Genomic DNA, 26,365 nt, shown 5'->3' on the forward strand with positions numbered 1-26,365 from the left:
TGGTGTCTACACGGCAATGTGGTTAAGAAAGTTAATCAATGGGGAGTCACTTGTGGCCCCACAGGGGCTTCTCACCTCTTTGGGCTTCCATTTCTCAAGTGTGAGCTGGCCAGAGTTGTGACTGTGACTCTACGGAGTCAGGGAGTCCTCTTCCCTCCCTCCCAAATCAAGACTCATGCAAAACACTGGCAAAGGAGCCAAGTTTACATGTCTAAATTTTATTATCTTCAAGTCACAATGCCAATCACATATGTGCGCTCTTTAAAACAGTTACAAACAGCAACAATACACATGGAGAAATTCTTGCAACAAAACACAGTGGACCAACAGAGACAACTGTCACAGTGTCTTAAGGTCTGGGAATTTGGGCATGCGGCCCACTGGCTTGAGGAGACATCTTCGGGTTTAAGGCAAAGGGAACAGCCTACAAAAGGCACAACCATGCGCTACCCTTGGAAGAATCTCTTAGTTATTTCCTCCTTGGGGGTTCCAGCTTGAGTGCCTCTCTCCCCTCCTACCCCACACCTGTGACTCAAAGTGGTTAAGCCAACTGCTGAAGAGAAGGGACAGAATTAGTGACATTACTTGGGGAGAGACACAGCTGCCACCTTCTCCCTCAGGTTCTGTAGGACAGAGACAGTGGCCAAGTGACCCCTGGCAGACGCAAGTGCCGTAGTAACAGGAATCTCTTCTGCAGAGGCAGCTGGGGAGTGGTTCAGTGCCGTAGATAGGGAGGAAAGGAGGGAGAAGCCCTTGCCCTGAAAAGTGACTGCTTTTAGGCCCAGGTGTGGTATCCTGTTTGCAAGGACAGGAGTAAAACTGTCCTTGGGAAAATAAGGTAGTAATACCTAAAACACTTACAGCAGGAAAGACGAGGAGAAGGGCAATTGCAATGGACAGGGACGATTGCTGGCTAGGTAATATTTACCTCTAGAGATGCATTGGTCCATAGCAACTGGAAAAGGGTGTGGTAGAAAGGATGGAAAAAAGAGCAGAGCCCTCTAACTCCACTCACCTCAAAGACTGAGCCCTGAGGACTGTGAATACACACCCCTAAGGTGCAAAGGCTCTCACTCTACTCTCCCTTTCTCACTAAAGCTTCTGGTTTGCTATCTCTCCCCACTGTTAACATTCTGCCTTCAGTAGAGAACTAAAGATTATCAGAGTACAGAGACTGATGGAGGCTCAAAATTCTAAAAACCCAAGGCAAGAAAAAGGGCTCCTACCACAGTTGAGATTTTCTCCACAATGGGACATTCTGTGCAGACAGCAATGCTTCCATAGTATTAGAAGAGTTAACAAGCTCCAAGTACACAATAAAAAATGCCAAGAAAAAAATGAAAGGTCAGCTCTTTGTAGACTTGGTGGGGGCCGACTGGCTGGTAAGTTCTCAATTATCTGGGATGTAGGGAAAAGCCAAAAGGGAACCCAGAGAAGCTAGCAAACCAAAGAATGAACTTGTTTAATTTAAAGGCAGAGAGAGTGAAAAAGAGGGGCAGAAGAAGGGGTAGGGTGATGGACTAAAAGAATATTAATTTAAGAATAACAAGCTAGGCTTTAAAAATGAACATCTTAGAAAACAAAACGAAACAGGAAGGAGCTTCCAAGCTTCCCTGGGAGGAGAAGACACGAATTTCCCAGGAGAAAGTGAAGAAGAGCAAAAGACGTGGGCTCCTAGACTCCGAAGCCTGGGCTGTCTGATCTCTGCTCCTCTGAGCACAGTTGACACAACACAAACTGAAAACGGGAGGGAGTCCACTTGTTTTTCGTTTATCCAACAGAGCCTATCCTCAGAGGAAGGCAGGAGTCCCCTTCATTCAGCTGCTCGCTGGTAGGCGCCACCTTGGGTCTTCAACGCTCTCCTGGCGCAGACAGCCAGTTGTTTTCTCTCCTCTCCTAGGTTTTCACTTCTGCTGTCCTGACAGGAGTGAGAAAAAGGGAAGAACCACCAAAATGTTACTGGACCTTTTAGGCATTTACAAGCTATTTTCAAAAAGCCACATTCCTAAAGAATGTACACTAAAGAAATATCCCTAAAACAACACAACAAAACCTCCTGGTTTTTGTCCTCCACAGCCTTTGTTTTTTAAAGAGTGGTTTTTAAAACTTATTTATTATTATTATTTTTTAAAATCTTTTGACTGTGCTGCATGGCATATGGGATCTTAGTTTCCCGACCAGGGACAGGATCCATACCCTCTGCACTGGCAGCTCAAAGTCTTAACCCCTGGACCACCAGGGAAGTCCCTCCTCCACAACCTTTAGAATTGGCTCTGCTATAACACCTCAAATTCAGATTTTCCCTTTCCTTTAATAAAGAATGCCCTCTTGCAGTTTTTCCTTCCATCTTCCCAAATAAAATGCTGCCACACTGACAATGGTTTCCACTCAACCCTACTCAATGCATTCATAAAATGAAGAAATTGGCAAATTTTGGGACTCCTCTAAGCCTCCCCTTGAGATATCCCATGATTACAACTTAAGAGCATTAATTAGGTGATTGTTGAGCAAGTAAGCATGAAAATTAGTTTTAAGAACATTCTAAATCACAATAAGTTTTACACTTACTTTTATTTGATGTTAGATTTAAAATATTCAGAAATTCCTATTAGCTGGAACCCCTGCTTACAACCTGAAATCATAAAGTTGGAATTTGTTATCAGGTCATTATTTTTAAAAAAAGGAAAAAGAAAAAAGACCATTTTCCATAGAAACACAACAAGAAAAGGAAGGAAATCTGAAGAAAAGGAAAGCCCACTGATGTCAGATGTGCCCCAACATCCTTTATTCAGAGCTCCTTTCCTAGAAGCTCTCATACCTCAGGAGGTGGGGGCTTGATGGTGACTGGCTGGGGAGTCCTCCGGGGTGGGGAGGGCTTTGGCTGCACCTGCTGCTGGGCGGGGTTATAGTAGGTCACTCCTCCATATACCTGCGATGGGGCCTGGGAGCCCAATAAGCAAGGAAAAGAAAAAGGAATTAATTCATCCAAACTATGCTAAACAGGAAATATTATTCAGGCACAAAAATGAGAATATAGGGGAATTTTTTTATAATTTATAAGGAGAATCTGTAAGAGTATAGGGGAATTTCTAAGCTGCCCCCCTTTAAAATAATTATTCTTTTCTGCTTTAGTATGTCCTAATATAGTTCCTACTTCTTCAAAGTACTGCCCAGCTTTCTCTAATTCCTATCATCAGCTGACAAACGGAAGACACTGAGCTCAGTGGTAAGACTCCAGATACCAGAAGGTGTTAACCTGTTGGGAGTTAAACACTACAGGGAAGAGTAGGGCTGGTAGGTAGAATATGGCTTTATTATGCAGTTAAATAAATTGCAGACGTGCCCACCTAAGACATACTAAAACACTTGAATGAAACACCACTAAAAAAATGGAAGAGAATGCACATATGATAGGCATCACCTAAGTAGCATTTCCAGCTCCTACCATCACATGCAAATCAGTGGCACTGAAATGCTCTCCAGAATTCCTTGAGTATTCTCCTCATCCTATATTCTTGTCTGATTTAAAGGATGTATACTTAAGAAAATCTCATCAGCCATCTCACCTGTGTATTAGGATACAGATGAGGAGGTGGTGGGGGAGGCAATGCCCCTGGAGCATAAGGGTAACTGGGATTGCCAAAGTTCATGACGCCTGGAGCAGAAAAGTAAGTAGGAGCAAGCAACTGCTGAGGTGGTGGTTGCCCTGGAGACATGGATACTGGTGGGGGATAGAGGCCTGGATTGGGCAGAGGTGCCGGTGTCTGGTGGGGATGTAAACCTGGACAAGGAGAAGAAACAACAATTAAAACAAGAGGTAACACCTTTTCCATGGGATGGCCTGGCTAGACTGCTCAGCACAAACAGGCTCAGACTTCAAGTCCTCAGGATGGACCCAAGAGGAGTTTGTTGCCCATGTAGCCAAAGTGGCCAGCCTCATAAGCAAGCAGCATACAGCTGAGAAAGTTGGGGTTTGTGATGCCCGCAACACACATCCTTATGTACTGGAAGCATACAGAGGTGCAAAGCTTACCTGGGTGGGGAAGGTGCATTTCTGGCTGTACAATCATGCCCTGAGGAGGCAGTGGGGCAGGGCTGTCACCATGGGTATAGATTGGTCCCTGGAACTGCACTGTAAGATATCACATTGGGACTCTCATAAATCCTCACTCTTTCCATCAAATGGACAAGTTTCCTTGTCCCCCAAGCCGCTGAAAAGATGTTCTCAATTTTCCATATGAAGAAAACAGCAACCAGAGAATGTTTGTTAACCACCATGAGAGGTCACAAGGGAAGTTCAGAAGGCTGGTCTTTTAGTTCACTTCATCCTACCAAGAAATATATCCCAGCTATAAAAATAAACTCACGTGGATCATAGTAATGTCCTTCCATGATGCTGATATGCACAGGAGGGGCAGGGGGCTCCGGCACAGGTCTTTGCCGTTGTGATGAATAGCGTTTGGCTCGCCCACCCTGGACACCCTGAAAGAAAGAAAGAGGTCAGAGCAAGAAGACTTCCAAAAGGCTGACTCTCCTATTAAGTCCTAATGTCCTGTAGAACTGCAAAACATTTACTGGGTACATGGCAGTATTAAAGAAGTATTTGCAGGACTTCTCTGGTGGCACAGTTGATAAGAATCCGCTTGCTAATGCAGGGGACATGGGTTTGATCCCAGGTCTGGGAAGATTTCACATGCCTCAGAGCAACTAAGCCCATGTGCCACCACGGAAGTCCTTGCGCTCCAGAGCCCGGGAACTACATTTACTGAAGCCTGTGTGTCCTAGAGCCAGGAAGTCGCAACTACTGAGCCCATGTCCTACAATTACTGCTGCCCATGTGCCTAGAGCCTGTGCTCCAAAACAAGAGAAGCCACCACAATGAGAAGACTGTGCACTGCAAGTAGACAGCAGCCCCCACTCTTCACAACTAGAGAAAACCCACTGTACCAACGAAGACCCAGAGCAACCAAATAAATACAGCAGTATGTACATACCAAAAAAAAAAAATTACAAAATGAATTGAAAAACTGATGAAAAACATTAAGCTCTAAACCCAAACCTAAACCGTACATTTCCAGAGACCCTAAAAGGGAAACATGGGAAAACTGACTTGGCTTAAACAGTGACCCAACTGTGACATGCAACCCTCTACATGCGCCCCTTTCCGCCTCTGTACCATTTCTTCCATCCGGTTGAACTGAGGTGGAGGTCCTGCTCCCATGTGTATGTGGTTGGGCATACCTGTAATATACCAAAAAAGTCACTGCTGCAGAGCAGATAGATGTGAACAGAACTAAAGATACATCAAGAAAATGACAGGGTAAAGAATCCAACATGGGGAATGGCTCTCATCTTTTAAACTAACAAAATTCCTTTTAAACTATCTCTGCTTCCTGTCAACACCAGCATTTGGAAATTTGCCCTCACTGCCTGCCACCTTAATATAGCAGTAAAGCCTTTGAACATGAAAAAAAAATTACTTCAGTAATGCAACTCAGAAAATCCAAGTTCAAAATTTTCCCATCAAATATTTACCATACAGAATCCCTGGGAGGTTATAATTAGCATATTATATTATCAAACATATTGGAAAATCTCAACCCTAATGTTTCTGAGCAACAACTAGGCAGAGAAGGATGCTCTAAATCTACCTCTGATTATTTCTGGCCACAGAGGTCTAGGCTAAAAGTATGGGAAGAGATTCCCCTCTGGTTGAAGATGACTCAGGACAAAAAAGGATGTTCTAGAGACTGTCTTCCAATAGTAATAAGGCATTGGCAGGAGAGAATGTACTTCTCTATCCAAAGATCAACTCCAGGTCCAGTTTAGGCTACCCTAATTTTTGATATTCCAAAATTAACACACACCAGAGAAGGATGCTAAAACTGCAGTCCAAGTGAGGTTTTCCAATCTAAGTTTGAATTAGATTTCAGAAACAATGGAAAAGATCCTCTGCTCTATCTGACTGGAGGAAGAAAAAAAAAAGGATGGGTCAAAGGGGTGGTAGGTAGTTCCTAGTCATGAGCACTATGCTGTCCCAACATGATATCCACTAGCCATATATGGTTACTTAAATTTCAATTAATTAAAAATGAAAAGTTCAGTTTTTCAGTCACTCTGGCCACATTACAAGTATTCAAAAGCACCATCATTACAGAAAGTTCTACTGGGCAGCCTGGCTCTAGAAGACTAAGGAAATTAGAGGCTTTCCTTTCAAAGAGATTAGGAGATGCTTATCCAAATTCAAATGCAGTTTCTGCCTTGAAACATTTAACCATTAGCTAAAATAATAAAGAACACTGCCTTCTTCCACTTTTTCTACAGAGAGTGGTAAAGGATTCTGCACTCAGAAGCTCAATGGTGGTGACTGATCAGTTAATAGTAAACAGTAAGCAAAGTAGTGGGCTAGTCTTATGTAACAGATAAAGCTGCTCTGAGCTCTTTGGATGAATATGCCAATGGATCCATTTGTTTCTTGCAATTAATGAAAATGAAGATATTGTCAGACACCACATCTCTGAGAGATATTAGTTCCATGCCCCTGAGTCCAATGATGCAAAGGGATAAAAGCTAGTCATTAACCCTAGGTACCTACCCCGAAGCTCCCGTGATTGCAGGAAGGCAGGCTGCCCTGGACTCCAGTTCTGTTCTGTTATATTTAGTTGTGCCACATCTTGTTCAAGACCCGCTGTAGTAGAATCCACCGGAGCCTCCCAGTTTCCAGTCTTAGCAGGCGTAGGAGGTGTAGCTTCTGGGACTGGAGGTGCTGGGGTCAGCCCTTCAGGTGGAGGGGGCACCTCCTCTGCAACCTTGCCTGCATCTCCAGCTTTGATTCTGGTTCTTCTTGCCCGGGAATAGGATTTCTTTTCAACAGGCCTGTCAGGAACTGGTGGTGCAGTATCAGGAGCAGGATTTGGTATTTCGGGGGTTACCTCTTCCTTCTCAGGACTGCCAAGCACTTGAGCATCTGCTTCTGGAGATGGATCCCTTACAGGAGTCTGCTCCAAGTGCCGAGACCGGTAACTAGTCTCATGTTTAACAGTCTCACCAGACCGGCCAGCATGCTGTCCACCAGCTTCCGCAGGCCTAAAACCAGTACGACCTTCCTTGAAGCCTCCAGATCGAGAGTAATTCCTGGGAGCCGACATGCGGCCAGTACCCGCAGCATTCCTGTTGATAAATGTCCTGGGTGGTAGGGTGCCCCCAGGACCCTGGTGGCGATGAGACTTACTTGGCCGCTCACCAATCCAGTTTGGATCTCTTTGTGGAGGACTCCCAAACCTGAACAAAGGGAACAGAGAAATATTAAAAGGGGCCACTAGAAATATAAACTGTGGGTCAGGCAGACTTCCCATATTCCTCACCCATTCAATTACAGGCCGGAATGGCATTTTAAAAAGCAGAGTTTTTTTTTTTTCCTTGCAAATATCAATAATATAGGCTCCAAAATGTCCTCACCTAGGTTTCCGGATTCTTCGGGGTTTGATATCATCAGGATTGTGAGCTGAGCGGATGTCATAGCCATAAAGAGCAATGAGCTCCTGTCGGGACTTTGGAGCCTGTTCATCTTCCCGAAACTTGTCATGCTCCCAGCGACCCTCATCCTTCCACAGCTTTCGCTGACGTCCCTTGGGTCTGGTTGGAACCAGGGAAAAGTGTCTTAAGTTGGCAGATTCTGCCATGTAAAGATGTTCATGAAATAAATAGGGTTGGCAGAGAAACATTAGGAACTCAGGTAATCTCTCCATCTTCCCAGACAGGTTATACAAAACAGGCCTTCCAAAAAGCAAGGGTGAATCACAGCACCTCAGGGCCTGCTGGGCGTGAATGTAACAGGTATAAAAATAAGGAAAGCCTTTACTTCAAACTATCCAGCACTCTGGAAACATCTCTTTCCTATAAGGCCACCTATGCAAGTATTTAGAGGCCTTGCGCCTCAGATTAATGAAGGTAGTGGACATATAGGTCTGGATCCCAGCTCCTCCACCAAGAGTTACTAAATATTCTAAGTCTTACTTTCCTTATTTGTACAAAGGGGATAATCATAATACTTACCTTAAAATGTTGTGATCAGTAAATAAGACAATACAGGTAAAGCACTTAGTAAAGTGCCTGGCATATAGTAAGCATGGAATACATATAATACTAACATACTACAGAGCAGTAGCAAGGGGCTGTTACCTGACTTCTTCCTCCTGAGTCTGCCCTCGAAGATCATGCTCAAAAAAGAGCCCTTTCCGGGGTATGTATGCTGGGTTCTTCCGATCTTCATCATCGTCCAAATGCTTAGGGCCCTTTTTACCAACTTTGTTCTCCACAGGCTCTGTGCTTTCCTGTCGGACAGATAAAGAGCTCTTTACTCACTCCAAGCGTAAAAGCCCCTGTTCCAGAACTCGAATGGAAATGGAGGCCTTTGGTGGGTACTAACCTGTCCATCCCCACTTTGCCTCTCTCCAGTCACAGTGCCTTTGGTGTCAGGCTTTTCTTCTCCCTTCTCATCTTTTGCTGAAGAATTAGCAGCATCATTGGCTTCTGATTTCAGCTCCACTTTGGAGTTTTCCTCTTCACTGTACTCCCCGTCATCACCCTGAAAAAAGTTTCCTGGTACTTCCTTGGTGGTCCCATGTTTAAGATTCCGTGCTCCCAATGCAGGGATCCCAGGTTCAACCCTTGGGTCAGGGAACTAGATCCCACATATTGGCAACTAAAGAGTTTGCATGCCCAACTAAAGATCCCACATGCCGCAACTAAGACCTGGTGCAAATAAATAAATAATTTCCCTTTTAAGTTTCCCTGTTAGCTATGGAGATAAGATCTAAATAGTGCATTCTAAAATTTTTCATTCTTTAGGAAAACATTTTCTAACAAATTTTACTATAATGCAAGGACTAAAAGCAAACACTTCAATATTTTTACTAAAATTTCTACTGAATAGAAGCATTGTTAAAAAAAAAAATTAAAGCCACATTAAAAAAACCTATACAGGGAATTCCCCAGCAGTCCAGTGGTTAGGACTCTACACCTTCAATGCCAAGGGCCCAGGTTCAACTCCTGGGAGAAGAATGAAGATTCATCCACAAGCTCCACGGCTCAGACAAAACACACATGCATACATATATGTGTGTGTATACACATACACAGCTTCCCAGGTGGCTCAGTGACAAAGAATATGCCAACACAAGAAACGTGGGTTTAATCTCTGGGACAGGAAGATTCCCTAGAGAAGGAAATAGCAACCCACTCCAGTATTCTTGCCTGGAAAATCCCATGGATGGAGGTGGGCTACAGTCCATGGGGTCACAAAAGAGCTGGAAACAACTTAGCGACTAAACAATATATATATGCACACATAAACAAGCTTATATAGATCTCTGTTAAGTTTCCAGTAAGATATGCATGGAACTGTCAGGAGCAGCAGCCTCTTTCACTAAGCTTATTGTAATAATCATTTCACCATGTAAGTCAAACAATTATGCTGTTGTTACACCTTAAACTTATACAGCACAATTTTACCTCAATAAAACTGAAAGGAAAAAAAACCAACAAAACAAATAGCTGCAGCCTCTGGAGAAGAAGCCCAGGGCCTATGGATCAGAGGCTTTTAGGTGTCTAAACCATACAGAAGCAGCTTTCTTTTTGATAATTTCTCTCAATAAATTGTCTCTTAAACATGCAGTGCCTAATAACTACACTCTAACTGAAGCTGTTAATTCTCTCATCTCAAAATGTCTTACAGCAGAGATTCCCAACCTTTTAGATTACGTGAATCCCCTTTTAGGACCTAAAATTTTCATGGAATCCCATGAGAAATAGCACAGTATAGTACCCATGAACTGAGAAAACACATAATGACAAACAACTGCTATATGTTCAATAATACTTTAAAATACATTAATATATTTTCATTAATTTATATATATTAAAAAATAGTAGTACATACAGATAGATGTTGATTTGGTCTATAGATAATGAGAACAGAGTTAGTGAATGTGCAATCCCTTATCATAACTCTGTACACTTTCCCACGGCACTATTACTCTCAAGTTGGGAAATAGTGGCTTACATTTTTTTATGTCTGTGATATGAACACTAAATTTTCTGTAACATGAGAGCTCTTTAGCCAGTAACTCTGTCTAGAATGATATAATTATAAAATTTTGACTTTTAAAACTTTAGAACTTGCATAACCACTGCATCTTAGAAATGAAAAAAAAAAAAAAAAAAAATTAACACCCAAGTGCTCCCTTCCCTTTCCTTTTCTTGGCACAGCAAGATTGAATAACCCAATCAATTACACTTCAATTTTTTAAAAAACTGAATAATCCTGCTTGTGACATAGAAAATCTATCCATTCAAAGAAGGGTCCTGAGGCCATCCTTTAAATAGGGGCAACTAGAAAGGGTTAGGCAAGAGAGGTGTGGCTTGTTTCAGGTAGGGAAAAAAAGCAGCTAAGATTCATGCTAAGGGAGCTGGCTTCAGACTACAAGTTACTCTCTCATATCCTGGTCCTTCCAAGATTTGGACCTAGGGAAGCAGAGATAAAGGCTAAGGAGGTAGGTCTAGAGACCTAGAAGGACACAAAGAAACGGGTTCAAAGGAAGGTGGTCTAGTCCCCATGCTGGGCTAACAAGTCGGTGCCAAAACACCTCTGCCCCCCGGCAGACACGTACACTGTTCTCTTATTCTTCTATTGGATCTGACACTCGATCTGTGACTAACTCCAGGCCCAGGATGGCCTAGGAATATGATCAAAGATACTCACTGAGATTCCTGATGAAACAAGAAGCTCTCAAGCTCTGTTTCTGATCTTTTTTTCAAATAGGACCTAGACTGCCAGACTGGCCCAGATAAGCCAATTAATTATCCTTCCCCTTTATTCCCTGTCCACCGTAAGTATTTCGGCCTGTTTTGAGTTAGGATTCCCAGAAAGATGATACTGTTATGAAGCTCATAGACCACATCCACACTATGAGAACCAAGCCTTTATTTACAGCTTTTTAACAACCAAGTACCCTAGATTCTTCCCATTTTCCCTCAATCACAAGAAATTTTCTCTCCTCTTGAGTTGGGAATGGGAGGGTGGTAATCATTCAGTTCTTTCCTTGGTCCTAGATTCCTTGCAGGTTGTGTTGCAAGAATCTGCAAGAATCGTGCTTGGTGTGTATGTGACCTTAAATCACTACTTCTCCCCCCTTCAACCCCAAACCTGCCCCTACACACACTGACTGAATTCAAACATCTTAAAATAGTATCAGCATGATTAATGAGAGAACTTTGTTTCATGCTCTATCCTTCTTAGTCTGTGGTGGAAGGTCAAATGAAGCAAATTCCAAAGGAGAAACTAATTTTGTTTCCAGGGCAGGACAGAAGATACAAATAGCATAGTGCTGAGAAGACTCCAAATTAGAGTCAAAATCTGGTGTAACTGAAGCCAAGGTGTTACCCTAGGGTCAAGCTTCTTTGGCTACAGAAGTGGAAGTGTTAGTGACTTAGTCATTTCCAACTCTTTGTGACCCAATGGACTGCCATGCCCTTCTCCAGGGGATGTTCCCGATCGAGGGATTGAACTGCAGGCAGATTCTTTACCATCTTTGCCTAAAGGCTGACATCAAAACCATTTTCCCTACTGCTAACTTTCCCATTTAGTGAACACCCTCCCAACTCTAAAGCCTAGCCCTCCACTTAAGCAACTGCTTCCCTGGCAGAATTTTCATGCAGATGTTTTAGCTCATTTTTCTATTTCCCACATATTTCAGAGTAAAAGGGGAGTCTATCTTTCTCATTCTCAATGTCTCTTCCAGATCTCTGTCGCCTTTTATCTTTTACTGAGGTATAGTTGAATTATAATAATTTTAATTATTGCTGTACAGCAAAGTGGCATAGTTAATATATATATATGGCATATACATGTAATATAACTATATGTATATGTGTGTGTGTGTGTGTATCGGAGAAGGCAATGGCACCCCACTCCAGTACTCTTGCCTGGAAAATCCCATGGATGGAGGAGCCTGGTAGGCTGTGGTCCATGGGGTCACTAAGAGTCGGACACGACAGAGAGACTTCACTTTCACTTTTCACTTTCACGCATTGGAGAAGGAAATGGCAACCCACTCCAGTGTTCTTGCCTGGAGAATCCCAGGGACGGGGGAGCCTGGTGGGCTGCTGTCTATGGGGTCGCACAGAGTCGGACACGACTGAAGCGACTTAGCAGCAGCGGTAGCAGCATATGTATATATAGGGTGTGTGTGTTTGTATGTATGTGTATGTGTATATACACACACACTTTTTTTTTGGCCTCACCACATGGCATGTGGGATCTTAGTTCCCCAAACAGGGATCGAAACTGCACCCTCTGCATTACAGGCACAAAGTCTTAACTACTGGATCAGAGAAGTCCCTATACATTATTTTTCATATTCTTTTCCATTATAGTTTATCACAGGATATTAAATATAGTTCCTTATGCTGTACAGTAGGACTTTGTTGCTTATCCATTCTATATATACCAGTTTCCATCAGCTAATCCCAACTCCACTTCATTTTAAATTCCTACTTCTCTGAGGCTTCTATCATCTAGCTATATCTTACTACTCGAAAGTTCAGATTACACCATTTTGCTTTTTTTCTTTGACAAAAGACCTATAGTAGTATTTGTTTTCACAAACTGAAAGAAATTTGAAAAAGATAAAAAAAAAAAAAAAAAGGCAAAAGTGAAAACTGCACTCAGTGTTGGCTTTGCAGTGAGTTGTCATACAAGCAGCTCTATACCCTAAGCGGAAGGAGTGGAACCACCAAGCTCCTGCCCTGGGAACTACACTCAGCCTCTTAGCATCAAGCTGCCACAGCTTTGAACTGTGTCTGTGAGCATCGGTGCTTTACCTCAATTTATTTTGTGCATCACTTGGTGAGAAGCGTCCTAAGGTAATTGCTTCTTTGCTTTAAGTCATTTCAACTTACGAAAGGTTTCACAGGGACACTCTATAAATTCAACGGGAAAACCTCCACCTCTGTCTTTGCTTGGGTCTATCCCGTCACTGATCTGAAGATTATGGAAATACGCTCACACTTTTCACCTCCACTTCAGTCATCCACTTTCATGTATACATTTCAGACCAGTCTTACCTGGAACTGCTATACATTTTAAGTAAATTTGATCTACTTTTAAACATCTTAAATTTAAATACCCCAGGTTTTCATCAGCACTGCCACATAAAAAAGAATGAAGTTACATTCTTACCTCACTCCTCATACAAAGATTAACTCAAAATGGATCAAAGACCTAAAACTAAGAGCTAAAGCTATAAAAGTCTTAAAAGAAAACAAGCCTTTGGATTTGGCACGGATTCAGCAAAAGCTTCTTTGGCATGCATGACACCAACAGACACAGGCAACTAAAGAAAAAACATATATACTGGACTTCATCAAAACTGAAAACTTAACACCATTAAGAAGAATAAAGACAACCCAAAGAATGGGAAAACACACTTGCAAATCATGTAGATGATAAGAAATAAATCTAGAACATATAAAGAACTCTTACAACTCAATGATTAAAAAAAAAAAAAAAAAGACAAAGTGGGACTTCCCTGGTGGTCCAGTGGTTAAGAATCCACCTGTCAATGTAGGGGACACAGGTTCAATCCCTGGTCCAGGAAGATTCCACATGCCACAGGGCAACTAAGCCCGTGCACCGTAACTACTCAGCCCTATCAAGCCTGTGCTCTAGAGCCCATGAGCAACAACTACTGAGGCCTGTGCACCCTAGTGCCCATGCTCTGCAGTGAAAAACCACCACAATGAGAAGTCTGTGCCACTGCAACTGAAGAGCAGCCTCTGCTTGCTGCTACAATGAGGACCCAGCCCAGCCAAAAATAAATACATAAAAAATTTAAAAATGGACACGGTATCTGAATAGCCACTTCTCCTAGGAAGATACACAAATGGCCAATAAGCACAAGACAAAATGCTCAACATCAGGTAAATACATATCAAGATACCATTTTACACATTTTACTAGGATGACCAGAATCAAAAAATCAAGACAATAATAAGCGCCATTGAGTATGTGGAGAAACTGTAATCCCCATACATTGCTGCTGAGAATGTAAAATGGTGCAGCTGCTTTGGAAAACAGTCTGACAATTCCTCAAACAACTGAACAGTTACCATATGACTTAGCAACTCCATTCCTAGGTACATACCCAAGAGAAATGCAAACACACATCCACACAAAAACCTGAACATAGATATTTTTAGCAGTATTATTCATAAAAAAATAGAAACCCAAGTATCCATCAGTGGATGAATGGATAAATAAAATATAGTATACCATACAATGGAATACTGTGTGCTTAGTCACTCGGTCACGTCTGACTCTGTGACCCCATGGACTGCAGCCCACCAGGTTTCTTTGTCCATGGGATTCTCCAGAATCTCCAGGTGGATTCTTTACTGTCTGAGCCAGGTAAATCCCACAATGGAATATTATTCAGCCATAACAAGGAATGAAGTACTGATATATGCTACAACTTGGGTGAAAACTTCAGAAATAATATGCTAAGTGAAAGAAGCCAGTCATATGTTATCATATATGATTCTGTTCATAAAGAAGGCCAGAATAAGGAAATCTCTAGACACAGAAAGGAAATATGTGGTTGCTAAGGGCTGGAGGGAATGAGAACGCAGGAGCTGTGGGGGGATGAGTGACAGTTAAAGGGTACAAAATTTCTTTTTGAAGTAATGAAAATATTTTGAAACTAACTATGGTAATGGTTGCACATACTTGTATGTACTAAAAACTACAGAACTGGACATTTTAAACTGGTAAGTTGAATGGCACATAAATTGTATCTCAATAAAGCTGTTTTCCCCCCAAATCCTGCCTGTTATTCCTGTCCGTCCCCAGTTATTTATCCTTCCCTCTCTCATTTCTCAAGACATCCGCTCCATTGACATTCCCACCTTTTCTCTGCCTATCAGTCCTCTCCCACATTCACTTTCTTCTCTTTCTAGACTCTCTGGCCCGATCATTTCAGCATTATCGGTAGCTCCCGCCAATCCCCTATTCCTATGCACTCAGGACTGGATCAACCAAACTGTCTGCTTTTCCTAAGCTTGCAACTAGACTACTGATCATCACTAGGGGGATTAAAAAAAAAATCATACAACTTTACATATCAGTGCCACCTCCAGCCTCAACTATTCAAACTTTCTTTATCTCAAAATTCCTATACTGTCCCTTCATCAACAACCATTCTTTTATGTTTTTCCTTCTATTATATTTCACAAGGAAAACAAAACAAAGGGAACACCAGCTTCCTTCCCACCTCTCTATAATTACAGTGGAAGATGTTTTTCTCATCTGGTTCCTATTTCTTCTCATATACTCAATTAAGGACATCACACACTTATTACCTATCCTCTCCCTTTACTTTCCCTTTTAATCATTTCTTCAACTTTTAGGCATACTTGATTCTCCAACTCAAAAAATAACACCAAACCCTCTCTTGACCTTAGAGCCTTCTTTCCAGCTACCATCTCTCTAGCCTCCCTTTCAGTCTAATTTCTTTAAAAATGTTTCCTCAGAGGATTCTGGAAAAAATGGCAGCAGCATAGTTTTTGATCTCTTCAAATATCCACATCAAATGGGGGCTTCTGACAGCAAAATCAAAACCCTCTGGACAATATTTACAACAAAACTAGGTTACAAGGTATCCCCCACACCCCAAAATACAAGCACATGAGCAAAGCAACAACTGCCACAAGACCTGCATCAGATTGGTATCAGGGCTAGAAAAAGCAGAGAGCAGTAAATGGACCTGAAAACAGGAGAACCTTGAACTAGTCAACAGGTAGTCAACAGAAAGTAAAACTGAAAATAATTGAAACCAGAAGGGGTTTTGCTGTCTCTAATAGAATGTGAGTTTAAGGATCGTGCAGTAAGAAGGTCCAAAAGGGCTGGAGCAATCCAAGCCTTCTGAAATCTTAAAATCAACCTGGCTGCCAGGGGTTCCCTCGAGGATAGAGCACCACACTGAAGATAAAATTGTTGAGAAGAGAATCAGTTCAGCAGAAGAGGGACAAAAGGAATGAAGGAAGGAAGAAGGTCCAAAGCAAATTGGAGAAGGGAACAAAACCAGGAAATCTCAGAAAGCCATATATATATATGTATGTGTGTGTGTTTTAACACTACAGGAAAATATCTGAGAAGGGAGTTCTACAAAGTTAGAAAAAGCTACTTTGAGCCATACTTCCTTTGAAAAGATCAGGAAGACTAAATAGAAATCAACAAAAGAAAAATATAGAGATCAAATCCCACAGAAACTTACTAAAAGAAAAAAAAAATAAGTAGAATAGCACTCCTACAATGAAAGCATGCCAGAAAGACATATGCATATCGTACCAAAATTGCAACTTCTATTTCAAAATGAGCAAAAAAAAGACATTAAAAATATTATATAAGGCATGAAAGAACATCAATCAGAATTTTAAAAATCCAGAGATGAACTCAAGAAGATATTAGAAATTTAAAAAATCATTTAAAATACAAAGTCTAGAACTAGAAGGAACACAAACAAGAGTGAATAAACACAGTAATCAAAAGAAAATAGAGATACTACAAAGGATTAAAGAGAAAGGGTCGTTTACTGAAGACAGGAAGAGAGTATTTGGATGAAGTTCCATGACATACTGTACAGCACCTCTCATACCTATGAATATTGATCCAGAATGACCAAGTCTAAGAAAAATTTTAATACAACTATTGGACCTTAAAGGAAAATATACTGGGAATATCCAGACAAAAATAGTAAGTGACTTACAAGGGAAAGAAAATTAGGTGATCAGCCAGTTCTGTGCAAGATAAAAGCTTTGGGTCATACTGCTATTTTCCATGGCTACCATGGAAAGACAATTTGCAAGAAATACAATGGATACAGATAGCATGGTGAGTTGTACAATGAGTGAGTGGCCATCAAAATCTTTTTAACAGACACACTATTAAAAAAAAGGATGAAAAACTAACCTGTCAGATTAAGAGACAGATCAAAATTTAAGACAACAGGCAAAACTAAGCATAGCATCTAGGTATACACAGTTAGTAATTAAGAAGAAATGCAATCAAGTAACAGATAACTACGTAAAGCAAGATATCAAGTCAAACTCTTTAATCTAGATCAGTGCTGTCCAACAAAACTTGCTGGAATGAGGGAAATGTTTTTACCTATGCACATGAGGAGCTGAACTTTTTTATTAACTCAAATAGCCACGTATGGCTGGTGACTATCCTATTTGACACAACAGAACTACACTCCTCTCTTAAATTTTAGGAAATACATACCAGATATTGCCACATCAAAGCTGCACATGTTCCTCAATCTCAAAACATCCAAAACTTAACCCAACACTGTCCTTCCTGGAATCTCTTCCTTCTGTGGTCCCTTTCTTAGTGACCAACACCATTCTCCAACCTGGGCATTACTTGGACTCCTTTTTCTTTTTTTGATATTACAAATGTATTGAACTTCAACATTAGTAGCACAATCTTTTATCTTTTTTTCTTAAGGTAACAACACTTTTTTTTTCCTTATACTTACTAGTTTTTACAACAGGAGCTGTATCTTACACATAATGGAATTGTTTTATGATACTTGACTTATGAAAAAAGGTTTCTCCAAATGATAATTGCTCAAATGTAAAGGGTAAAGTAGAACTAGGGTGTTAACACAGGAATGTGTGTCAAAAGAACAAAATTAATTTAAATAAGTCATTCTAGATGTTAACAGAAGAACTAGGTGAAAAGCCTAGGAACATCTGTATTCTCTCTGTGATTTTTTTTGTAAATGCAGAATTATTCCAAAATAAAGTGGATTGAGAAGAAAAGTCCTTGCAGTTCTATTTCATTTACTAATCCAAGAAAAGTTTACTGAGGGCCTATTACAGATACTCTTATAAGTTCCCAGGATAGAACAGTGACAAAGACAGTCTCAGCCCTCTAGGAGCTTGTATTCTGCTCAGAGCTGAAGGGAATGGATATTAAAATCTGAAGGTTAGACTGCAGACAGGTCATTTGAGGCAGAGGTAAGTCTTGGGACAAAACAACAGAGGACACTCACGAGCAAGAGTCAAAACACTCAGTATTATTCTAGGGCTTTGGAATGAAGCTAGAGAAACCCGGATCACCAAGCTCCCTCATCCCAGTCCCTTCCCTCAGCACGCTGTTGCTGTTCTTGTCAGTAAACTTTCTGGCTCTATCACAGGCATCTGGCCAGGTCCCAGACCTCACCTGGATCAACATCTTCCTGTCATCAGGAGAGGTCAAACACTGCTGGGCATCTAAAGCTTATAGGAACCAAAACAGCGGTCTTTCGAGTTTCAGCAGAATTCTCTCTGACTCCTCCTTAATTCAGGCTCCACGATCAATCAATCAAGAAATTCTGTTATTAATAATAATACCTAAATATCTCTCAAATGTATGTCTTGCAGTGCCACTGCCATCGTCCCTTCTTTAGGGCACTATCACGCTCCTTGGACTATTCTCTTAACAGCTCTGTCTTCAGTCTTGCCTCATCCTCAGATCCTCCTCCACTTAAGCCTCCAACAGTCTTTCTTTCTTTGCTGTTAGAGTAACATCCAAATTCATTATATACATAATGGTAAACTGCTATAAAGTCACAGCCACAAAACCTCACTGAATACTCCACACTGCCTGGCAGTCTTTCCGATGTTTCCTTTCTTTAATGACTACTGCAAACATTACTCACTCCAAAACCTCTCATCTTCCTTTAATTCTTCGTGGATAACCTTACCACTGACTTCACAGAAAATAAGTCATCTCACCAATCACCACATTCTGTCATTCCCACAGCCCAAATAACTGCCAGTGCCGCCCACCTCTATTGTCGCTGCCACCACTCCACTCCACTCCACGCCACGTTTTCTGCTTGCCTAGTCTTCCACAGTAGCTTTCTTAACTAGTTTTTCTGCCTCTAATCTTGCTCCCTTCAGATAATTCTCCCCACTGCACACAAAACAATTGTTAAAGATAACAATTCTAAAATATTACTGTGAATCAACCTGGGATTTTGTTAACATATAAACCTCTGAGTCTTCCCTCCCTCTGCAAGAGTCTGTTTCAATAGGATTTTCTTTCATGTAGATGTTCCTTGGATCTGACAAACACTGCTTTAAAATTTAAGTCTAATCCATACTCCATATCATACTCTGGTTTAAAACCCTGTTATACTTTACTTACTTAGAATAAAATCCAAATACTTTTTCAACCAGGCTTATAAAGTACTTAAGCTTTGGACTGAGATTCATCCTTACCACCAGTTATACTAAATCTTCCATGTCCTCCAACTCACTATCCTCCAATCCCACCACTTCTGGACTTTCTTCTCGGACTGTTTCCTCTGCTAGGAAAATTCTAGCTAGCTAACTCCTACTCATCATTCAGGTCTCTATTTGAAGAGTCCCTCCTGTAAATACTTCCAAACACCCTACACTCAGTTAGCTGCCCCTGCCATGTGCTCCCAAAGCACCCTATGCTTCCCATACCATGGCATTTAACAAAGAGTTATTGTAATTACTTAACTGTCTATATTTTCCCTCTCTGATCTGGAATGTAAATTCCATGAGGGCAGAACCATGCATCTTTTATTCCAGGGCCTAGCACAGCTCCTGGCGCTAAGAGGCATTTAATAAAAAAAAAAAAAAGAAGTAATCCCTGCATGATCTGACCCCTACTCTATAATTTGCCTTTATTTCTGGTATCCATCCTGTCCCAACGATGTTCCAGCCACACCAAACTACTTTCAAGTTTCCAGATAGTCAATCTTCTCTCCTATCTCTGAGCTTTTGCAACTGTTGTTCCCTCTGCCTAGAACATGATTTGCCTGGCTAACTCCAATTTATTCTTCTCTGACTGCCTAATATGGAATCAGTACCCAGTCATTAACACCCTATTTAACCCTATCCCCCAGCAGTTGTCACCAAGTCCTATGATTTCCTCAATGTTTGTCTGACTTCTTTACTAAGCTGTAAGATTCCAAAAGATAGGAACTTTGTTATAGTGTTCACTTCTGCATCTCCAGGGCTTAATGGTAAATCTAATATGTAGCAACAGTTCTATAAGATTTACAGAATGAACCTTTGATCCACAATCCAATTCTTTCTGTATCAATCAGAGCTCTATTCAACAGTTCCAGGAAACAAGTAGCCATTCTGATAACATCTCTAGTAGTTTATCCAATCAAAGCAAACTAAGTTCACAAACATTTGGCTTAGGGAAACTTTCTGCTAAAGACAGAAAACCTCATCCGTAAACTGAGAAATGTTTCTGACACAAACCACTAAGAATCCTACCCTTCTGAGGTCTTCAGACATACTCAAAAAATACCCAACTGACTGGTTTCACCACCTAGGCATCATAAAATGGAGTGTCAAACATCCTGTGAAGGGCCAAAGAATGTTCTCCTTCTCTTATTTAGCATCTTATTTTCTTTAGATAGGGTGACAGGTCAACTATAAACAGTGTAACACATGTGGCCTGAAAAGGTTTATACAAAGTTTCCCTCTCTATATCTGAACACTTCGTATAATAGCTTTTCAGAAGCATAAATGAAGAATGCACAGGCGGAGTAACAAACAGGTCAGATGCTTTCAAACCACAGGCGGGTACAATTTTTAAAACACATTTTCCAACCTACATCATAGGAAAAAAAATCTATCACACTCACTTCTGAGTCTTCTGCACTTTCATAATCCGAGAGAACAGCTGAAAGAAAACAGAAACATATAAAGAAAAAAAAATGCAACAGAAATTTTATAATTACATCTTCCAGTGCTTGTTGTGGGTCAAGCTAAAACTCTCATTTAATTCTGACATCAACCTATGAGGTAGATGAAATTATAGTCCCCATATACAGATGGAAAACAGGTTCAAAGAGTGACTTTGACTTTCCCAAGATCATACAGCTAGAACTTAAGCTCTTGAACATTAAACTACAAAGAGCCCCTTTGTGGCACCCTCCCCCAAACCCTTAACAGTCTGCTGCTGCTGCTAAGTCGCTTCAGTCGTGTCCGATTCCGTGCGACCCCACAGACGGCAGCCCACAAGGCTCCTCCGTCCCTGGGATTCTCCAGGCAAGAATACTGGAGTGGGTTGCCATTTCCTTCTCCACTTAACAGTCTGAGAAGATGTCAACTGCTGCAGACAGGTGACCTGAGTTTAAAGATCTCTATCATGATGCTACTCACCATCGCCCTCGATGCCATCTTCACTCTCCTGAAGGAAAGAAGACATGGGTTAGTTCTACTATTTTCAGGGGGTGGAGAAACGAAGACTGAACACAAAATGGTTGAAAAGGCAGACGAAGGAAGGAATATCTTTAACAGGCAGGATCTGAGGGAGGTCCCGTCTATCCACCTCCAGTCCCAATTTCTGAGTAAATATCCGCTTTCCATCCGCAGCAGCTCCGCCTGTCCCCCAACAAAGCCTCAATCCCTTCTCTTCCCTTGGAGCTCCGGATGCAAACCGCACCGGGACCGCTCTCCTCTTCAACACACTACGCCTCAGCATCTACCGTCAACTCCCAGCCTCCCATCACCACCTACACCCCGCCCCCGGTCCGCCCCGCCCGCGCGCACTCACACACTCCGACTCCTCAGCGCTCTTAGCGCCCCCGCTCTCCACCCGCCGCAGATGAAGGGCCCCAGCTCGGCCTCCGCGCTGGGAAGGCAGAGAGCCGCTGCCGCCGCCTCCAACACTACCGCTGCAGCTCCCGCCGCCCCGCGCCGGGGAACCGCCGCTGTCTGAGCCGGAGGCACCAGATTCTTCGTCCTCGGTGTCCTGCGAAGCGCGCTGCCGCCGCCGGTCCGCCATCTTACGGAGAACGGCCGCCGCTGGCCAGATCCTGACGTACCGCGCCCGTCGCAGGGGCTGCCGGGAGGCTTGAGAGCTGGTCCCAGCATGCTTCACTTGCGGCGCTGGTCGCCCCGCTTTTCGGGGGGAGGGGCTGGGGGAGGAGCTGGCACGCTGCGGCACGTTTGCGGGTGCGCGGGATAGCGTATTCGGTGACGTGAGGGGGCGTGGTGAGGCCCCTGACTTCCCCGCCGCTGGGCCCCGGGCGAGGAGAGTTGCTCTTGGGCGGGCAGTCGGCTACGGTCCTTGCCCGGCCATCTTGGGCTTGAGTGGATAGCGGTGACCTGTCACAGCTTCACTGCGGCATTAGAGTTGTTTCATGGTTTTCTTTTCCATCTCTCATTTCTACCTACGTTTGAAGCAGATCGTTTGACTGTATTCGTTTGCTTAGTAAAAATCACGAATCAAGGGAAACCTCTGAAGCCGTTGTGCTGCTTCAAATTTGTTATATCAGTCCATTTTAAGCTAAAGGGCGGAGGAGAAACCAGTTGTCTGTAGGGAAGCCCGAGGATTTAGTGTTGCAGCACTACAGTGTTTCCCCTGTATTCTCATTTCTTCCCCCTTCATGTGTCTTCCCACCCCAGCCATCACCTCCCTCAAAGTGCAGGCTAATACGATGTGCTTAGTCGCTCAGCCATGTCCTATTCTTGGCGGCCCCATGGACTGTAGCCAATATGGCTCCTGTGTCCATGGGGATTCTGTAAGCAAGAATACGCGAATGGGTTGCCATGCCCTCCTCCAGGGTATCTTCCCAACCCAGGAATCGAACCCAGGTCTCCCACATTGCAGGCGGATTCTTTACTGTCTGAGCCAGATGGTAATCTTACTAAAATTTTAGAACCGACTTAGAGATAATCATCAGATCAGATCAGATCAGTTGCTCAGTCGTGTCCGACTCTTTGCGACCCCATGAATCGCAGCACGCCAGGCCTCCCTGTCCATCACCAACTCCCGGGGTTCACTCAGACTCATGTCCATCGAGTCAGTGATGCCATCCAGCCATCTCATCCTCTGTCGTCCCCTTCTCCTCTTGCCCCCAATCCCTCCCAGCATCAGAGTCTTTTCCAATGAGTCAACTCTTTGCATGAGGTGGCCAAAGTACTGGAGTTTCCGCTTCAGCATCAGTCCTTCCAAAGAAATCCCAGGGCTGATCTCCTTCAGAATGGACTGGTTGGATCTCGTTGCAGTCCAAGGGACTCTCAAGAGTCTTCTCCAACACCACAGTTCAGAAGCATCAATTCTTCGGCGCTCAGCCTTCTTCACAGTCCAACTCTCACATCCATACATGACCACTGGAAAAACCATAGTCTTGACTAGATAAACCTTTGTTGGCACTCTGCTTTTGAATATGCTATCTAGGTTGGTCATAACTTTCCTTCCAAGGAGTAAGCGTCTTTTAATTTCATGGCTGCAGTCACCATCTGCAGTGATTTTGGAGCCCAGAAAAATAAAGTCTGACACTGTTTCCACTGTTTCCTCATCTATTTCCCATGAACTTCCTGATGTTCAAGCTGGTTTTAGAAAAGGCAGAGGAACCAGAGATCAAATTGCCAACATCCGCTGGATCATGGAAAAAGCAAGAGAATTCCAGAAAAACATCTATTTCTGCTTTATTGACTATGCCAAAGCCTTTGACTGTGTGGATCACAATAAACTGTGGAGAATTCTTCAAGAGATGGGAATACCAGACCACCTGATCTGCCTCTTGAGAAATTTGTATGCAGGTCAGGAAGTAACAGTTAGAACTGGACATGGAACAACACACTGGTTCCAAATAGAAAAAGGAGTACATCAAGGCTGTATATTGTCACCCTGTTTATTTAACTTATATGCAGAGTACATCATGAGAAACGCTGGACTGGAAGAAACACAAGCTGGAATCAAGATTGCCAGGAGAAATCTCAATAACCTCAGATATGCAGATGACACCACCCTTATGGCAGAAAGTGAAGAGGAACTAAAAAGCCTCTTGATGAAGGTGAAAGTGGAGAGTGAAAAAGAGATAATCATAGGAACGGGCATTGGTTTAATATCCCAAAATGACTTCCTTGCCAAACAGGTAGATGACGGAATGCTGTGATTTTAGCAACATTTTTCAGCAAGGAAAAAAATTGGTATATTTTCTCTGAACCATAATAAAAAACATACAAGAAGCGTGAGCTAACCGTGTACCTAAAGGAGTACACAATAATATACACCCGAGGGAGGTCACTATCATAGCACAGGACTCTGCCCCCTGTAATGCTTTTACAAATAATATGGTCAGGGCTACTGATGCTTACCAAATTTATAGACATTATGAAACTAGACGGTATTATGAATGCCTTCAGAGATAGTCAGGATCCAAACAGAGCTCAACTGGTTATAAACAAGTGGTCAAATGCGACAACTTGTAAATACAGGTCCAGAAACCAAATGCTTGGGCTCAAAATGTAGGATATATGATTTAAAAAGTGTTAAAAAAAAAAAACCTAGAGGATCCTATCAATCACAAAGTAAATTGATATAGTAAGGCTGCCAAATTTAGTGTCTAAGTAAAGTGATAGTCTGCCACTTTGCCTTTCAGTTGTTTGGTCTGCATTCAATTTTTAAATGGACATGAGCAAATTGTTCACTCATCCAGAGAACTGAAACATTCAAGATTCTTTTGAGGAACAATTGTAAGAGCTCTGAATGTGAACCATGAAGATTGGAACTGCCACAGCAAAGTATTTGAGGGACTATGTGAACCATGAACTTCCTGATGTTCAAGCTGGTTTTAGAAAAGGCAGAGGAACCAGAGATCAAATTGCCAACATCCGCTGGATCATGGAAAAAGCAAGAGAGCTCCAGAAAAATATGTATTTCTGCTTTATTGACTATGTCAAAGCCTTTGACTGTGTGGATCACAATAAACTGGAAAATTCTTCAAGAGATGGGAATACCAGACCACCTGATCTGCCTCTTGAGAAATCTGTATGCAGGTCAGGAAGCAACAGTTAGAACTGGACATGAAACAACAGACTTGAGGAGTACGTCAAGGCTGTATGTTGTCACCCTGTTTATTTAACTTATATGCAGAGTACATCATGAGAAACGCTGGACTGGAAGAAACACAAGCTGGAATCAAGATTGCCGGGAGAAATCTCAATAACCTCAGATATGCAGATGACACCACCCTTATGGCAGAAAGTGAAGAGGAACTAAAGAGCCTCTTGATGAAAGTGAAAGTGGAGAGTGAAAAAGTTGTCTTCAAGCTCAACATTCAGAAAACGAAGATCATGGCATCCGGTCCCACCACTTCATGGGAAATAGAGTCCACTTCCAGACACAGTGGAAACAGTGTCAGACTTTATTTTTCTGGGCTCCAAAATCACTGCAGATGATGACTGCAGCCATGAAATTAAAAGACGCTTACTCCTTGGAAGGAAACTTATGACCAACCTAGATAGCATATTCAAAAGCAGAGATTACTTTGCCAACAAAGGTTCATCTAGTCAAGACTATGGTTTTTCCAGTGTCATGTATGGATGTGAGAGTTGGACTGTGAAGAAGGCTGAGCGCCGAAGAATTGATGCTTTTGAACTGTGGTGTTGGAGAAGACTCTTGAGAGTCCCTTGGACTGCAACGAGATCCAACCAGTCCATTCTAAAGGAGATCAGCCCTGGGATTTCTTTGGAAGGACTGATGCTAAAGCTGAAACTCCAGTACTTTGGCCACCTCATGCGAAGAGTTGACTCATTGGAAAAGACTCTGATGCTGGGAGGGATTGGGGGCAAGAGGAGAAGGGGACGACAGAGGATGAGATGGCTGGATGGCATCACCGACTCGATGGACATGAGTCTGAGTGAACCCCGGGAGTTGGTGATGGACAGGGAGGCCTGGCGTGCTGCGATTCATGGGGTCGCAAAGAGTCGGACACGACTGAGCGACTGATCTGATCTGATCTGATGAGGAAAGGAGGAATTGATTTTTTTTTTTTTTTTGGTCACCCTGGAAAGCAAAGCAAGAACCAGTGGGCTCAAGTTACAAGAAGTTAGATTTTGTCAACAAGAAGAATTCTCTAACATTTAGGAAAAACTGGACAGGAGAAAAAGTGTTAGAGAAGAAGCTGGATTTCATTTGTCTGGAATGTTGTCAGAGGGAAATCATGTACTTGGGTCACACTACATGACCTATAAGGTCCTTCCAACTGAGGTTTTATTAATTAGACACCAGGCACCAAGCATCCTATCATCTCTTTTTTTTTTTTAATTGCCCATTATCTGTAAGGAAGAACCCAGGACAAAGAGAGATGGAACATACATTGTGTACATACACAAATGGAAGTTAGTATCTCATATAAAAGGGAAAATGGTGTTTTTCTATTTTGTGAAAGTGGATTTCTTTTTCTAGTCCTTTAAAATATCCAAGCAAAATTGTTTAATGCTTCCCAATAAATCTAATAAATTGAAGCAGAAG

The 26,365-nt window shown here is 42.3% G+C and overlaps 1 protein-coding gene across 1 annotated transcript; it reads right to left on the bottom strand.

Moving 5' to 3' along the window:
• Positions 1 to 197: 197 nt before the first annotated feature.
• CASC3 (CASC3 exon junction complex subunit) lies at positions 198 to 21,916 on the bottom strand. The gene is made up of 14 exons (XM_055575951.1): positions 21,656 to 21,916; positions 21,262 to 21,289; positions 20,742 to 20,779; positions 8,429 to 8,587; positions 8,182 to 8,333; positions 7,459 to 7,635; positions 6,596 to 7,281; positions 5,177 to 5,241; positions 4,368 to 4,482; positions 4,034 to 4,132; positions 3,567 to 3,781; positions 2,819 to 2,941; positions 2,569 to 2,632; positions 198 to 1,918 (listed from the first exon to the last, which is right to left on the bottom strand). Exons 1-13 carry the CDS (start codon positions 21,884 to 21,886, stop codon positions 2,609 to 2,611), a joined length of 2,112 nt encoding a protein of 703 aa, XP_055431926.1. The 5' UTR covers positions 21,887 to 21,916; the 3' UTR covers positions 198 to 1,918; positions 2,569 to 2,608.
• Between the last annotated feature and the right edge of the window lie 4,449 nt (positions 21,917 to 26,365).

This window comes from Bubalus kerabau, chromosome 4 (assembly GCF_029407905.1).
Source record: "Bubalus kerabau isolate K-KA32 ecotype Philippines breed swamp buffalo chromosome 4, PCC_UOA_SB_1v2, whole genome shotgun sequence".
Classification (NCBI taxonomy): Eukaryota; Metazoa; Chordata; class Mammalia; order Artiodactyla; family Bovidae; genus Bubalus; species Bubalus kerabau.

Bases quoted from the DNA above. Each gene is read 5' to 3' on its own strand.
- CASC3 (XM_055575951.1), bottom strand. From the start codon at position 21,886: ATGGCGGACCGGCGGCGGCAGCGCGCTTCGCAGGACACCGAGGACGAA. The intron at 3,782-4,033 runs GTAAGCTTTGCA...CTCCTTGTCCAG, and splicing joins AATGCACCTTCCCCACCCAG to GTTTACATCCCCACCAGACA. The intron at 2,633-2,818 runs GTATGAGAGCTT...TTATGATTTCAG, and splicing joins TCAAGCCCCCACCTCCTGAG to GTTGTAAGCAGGGGTTCCAG.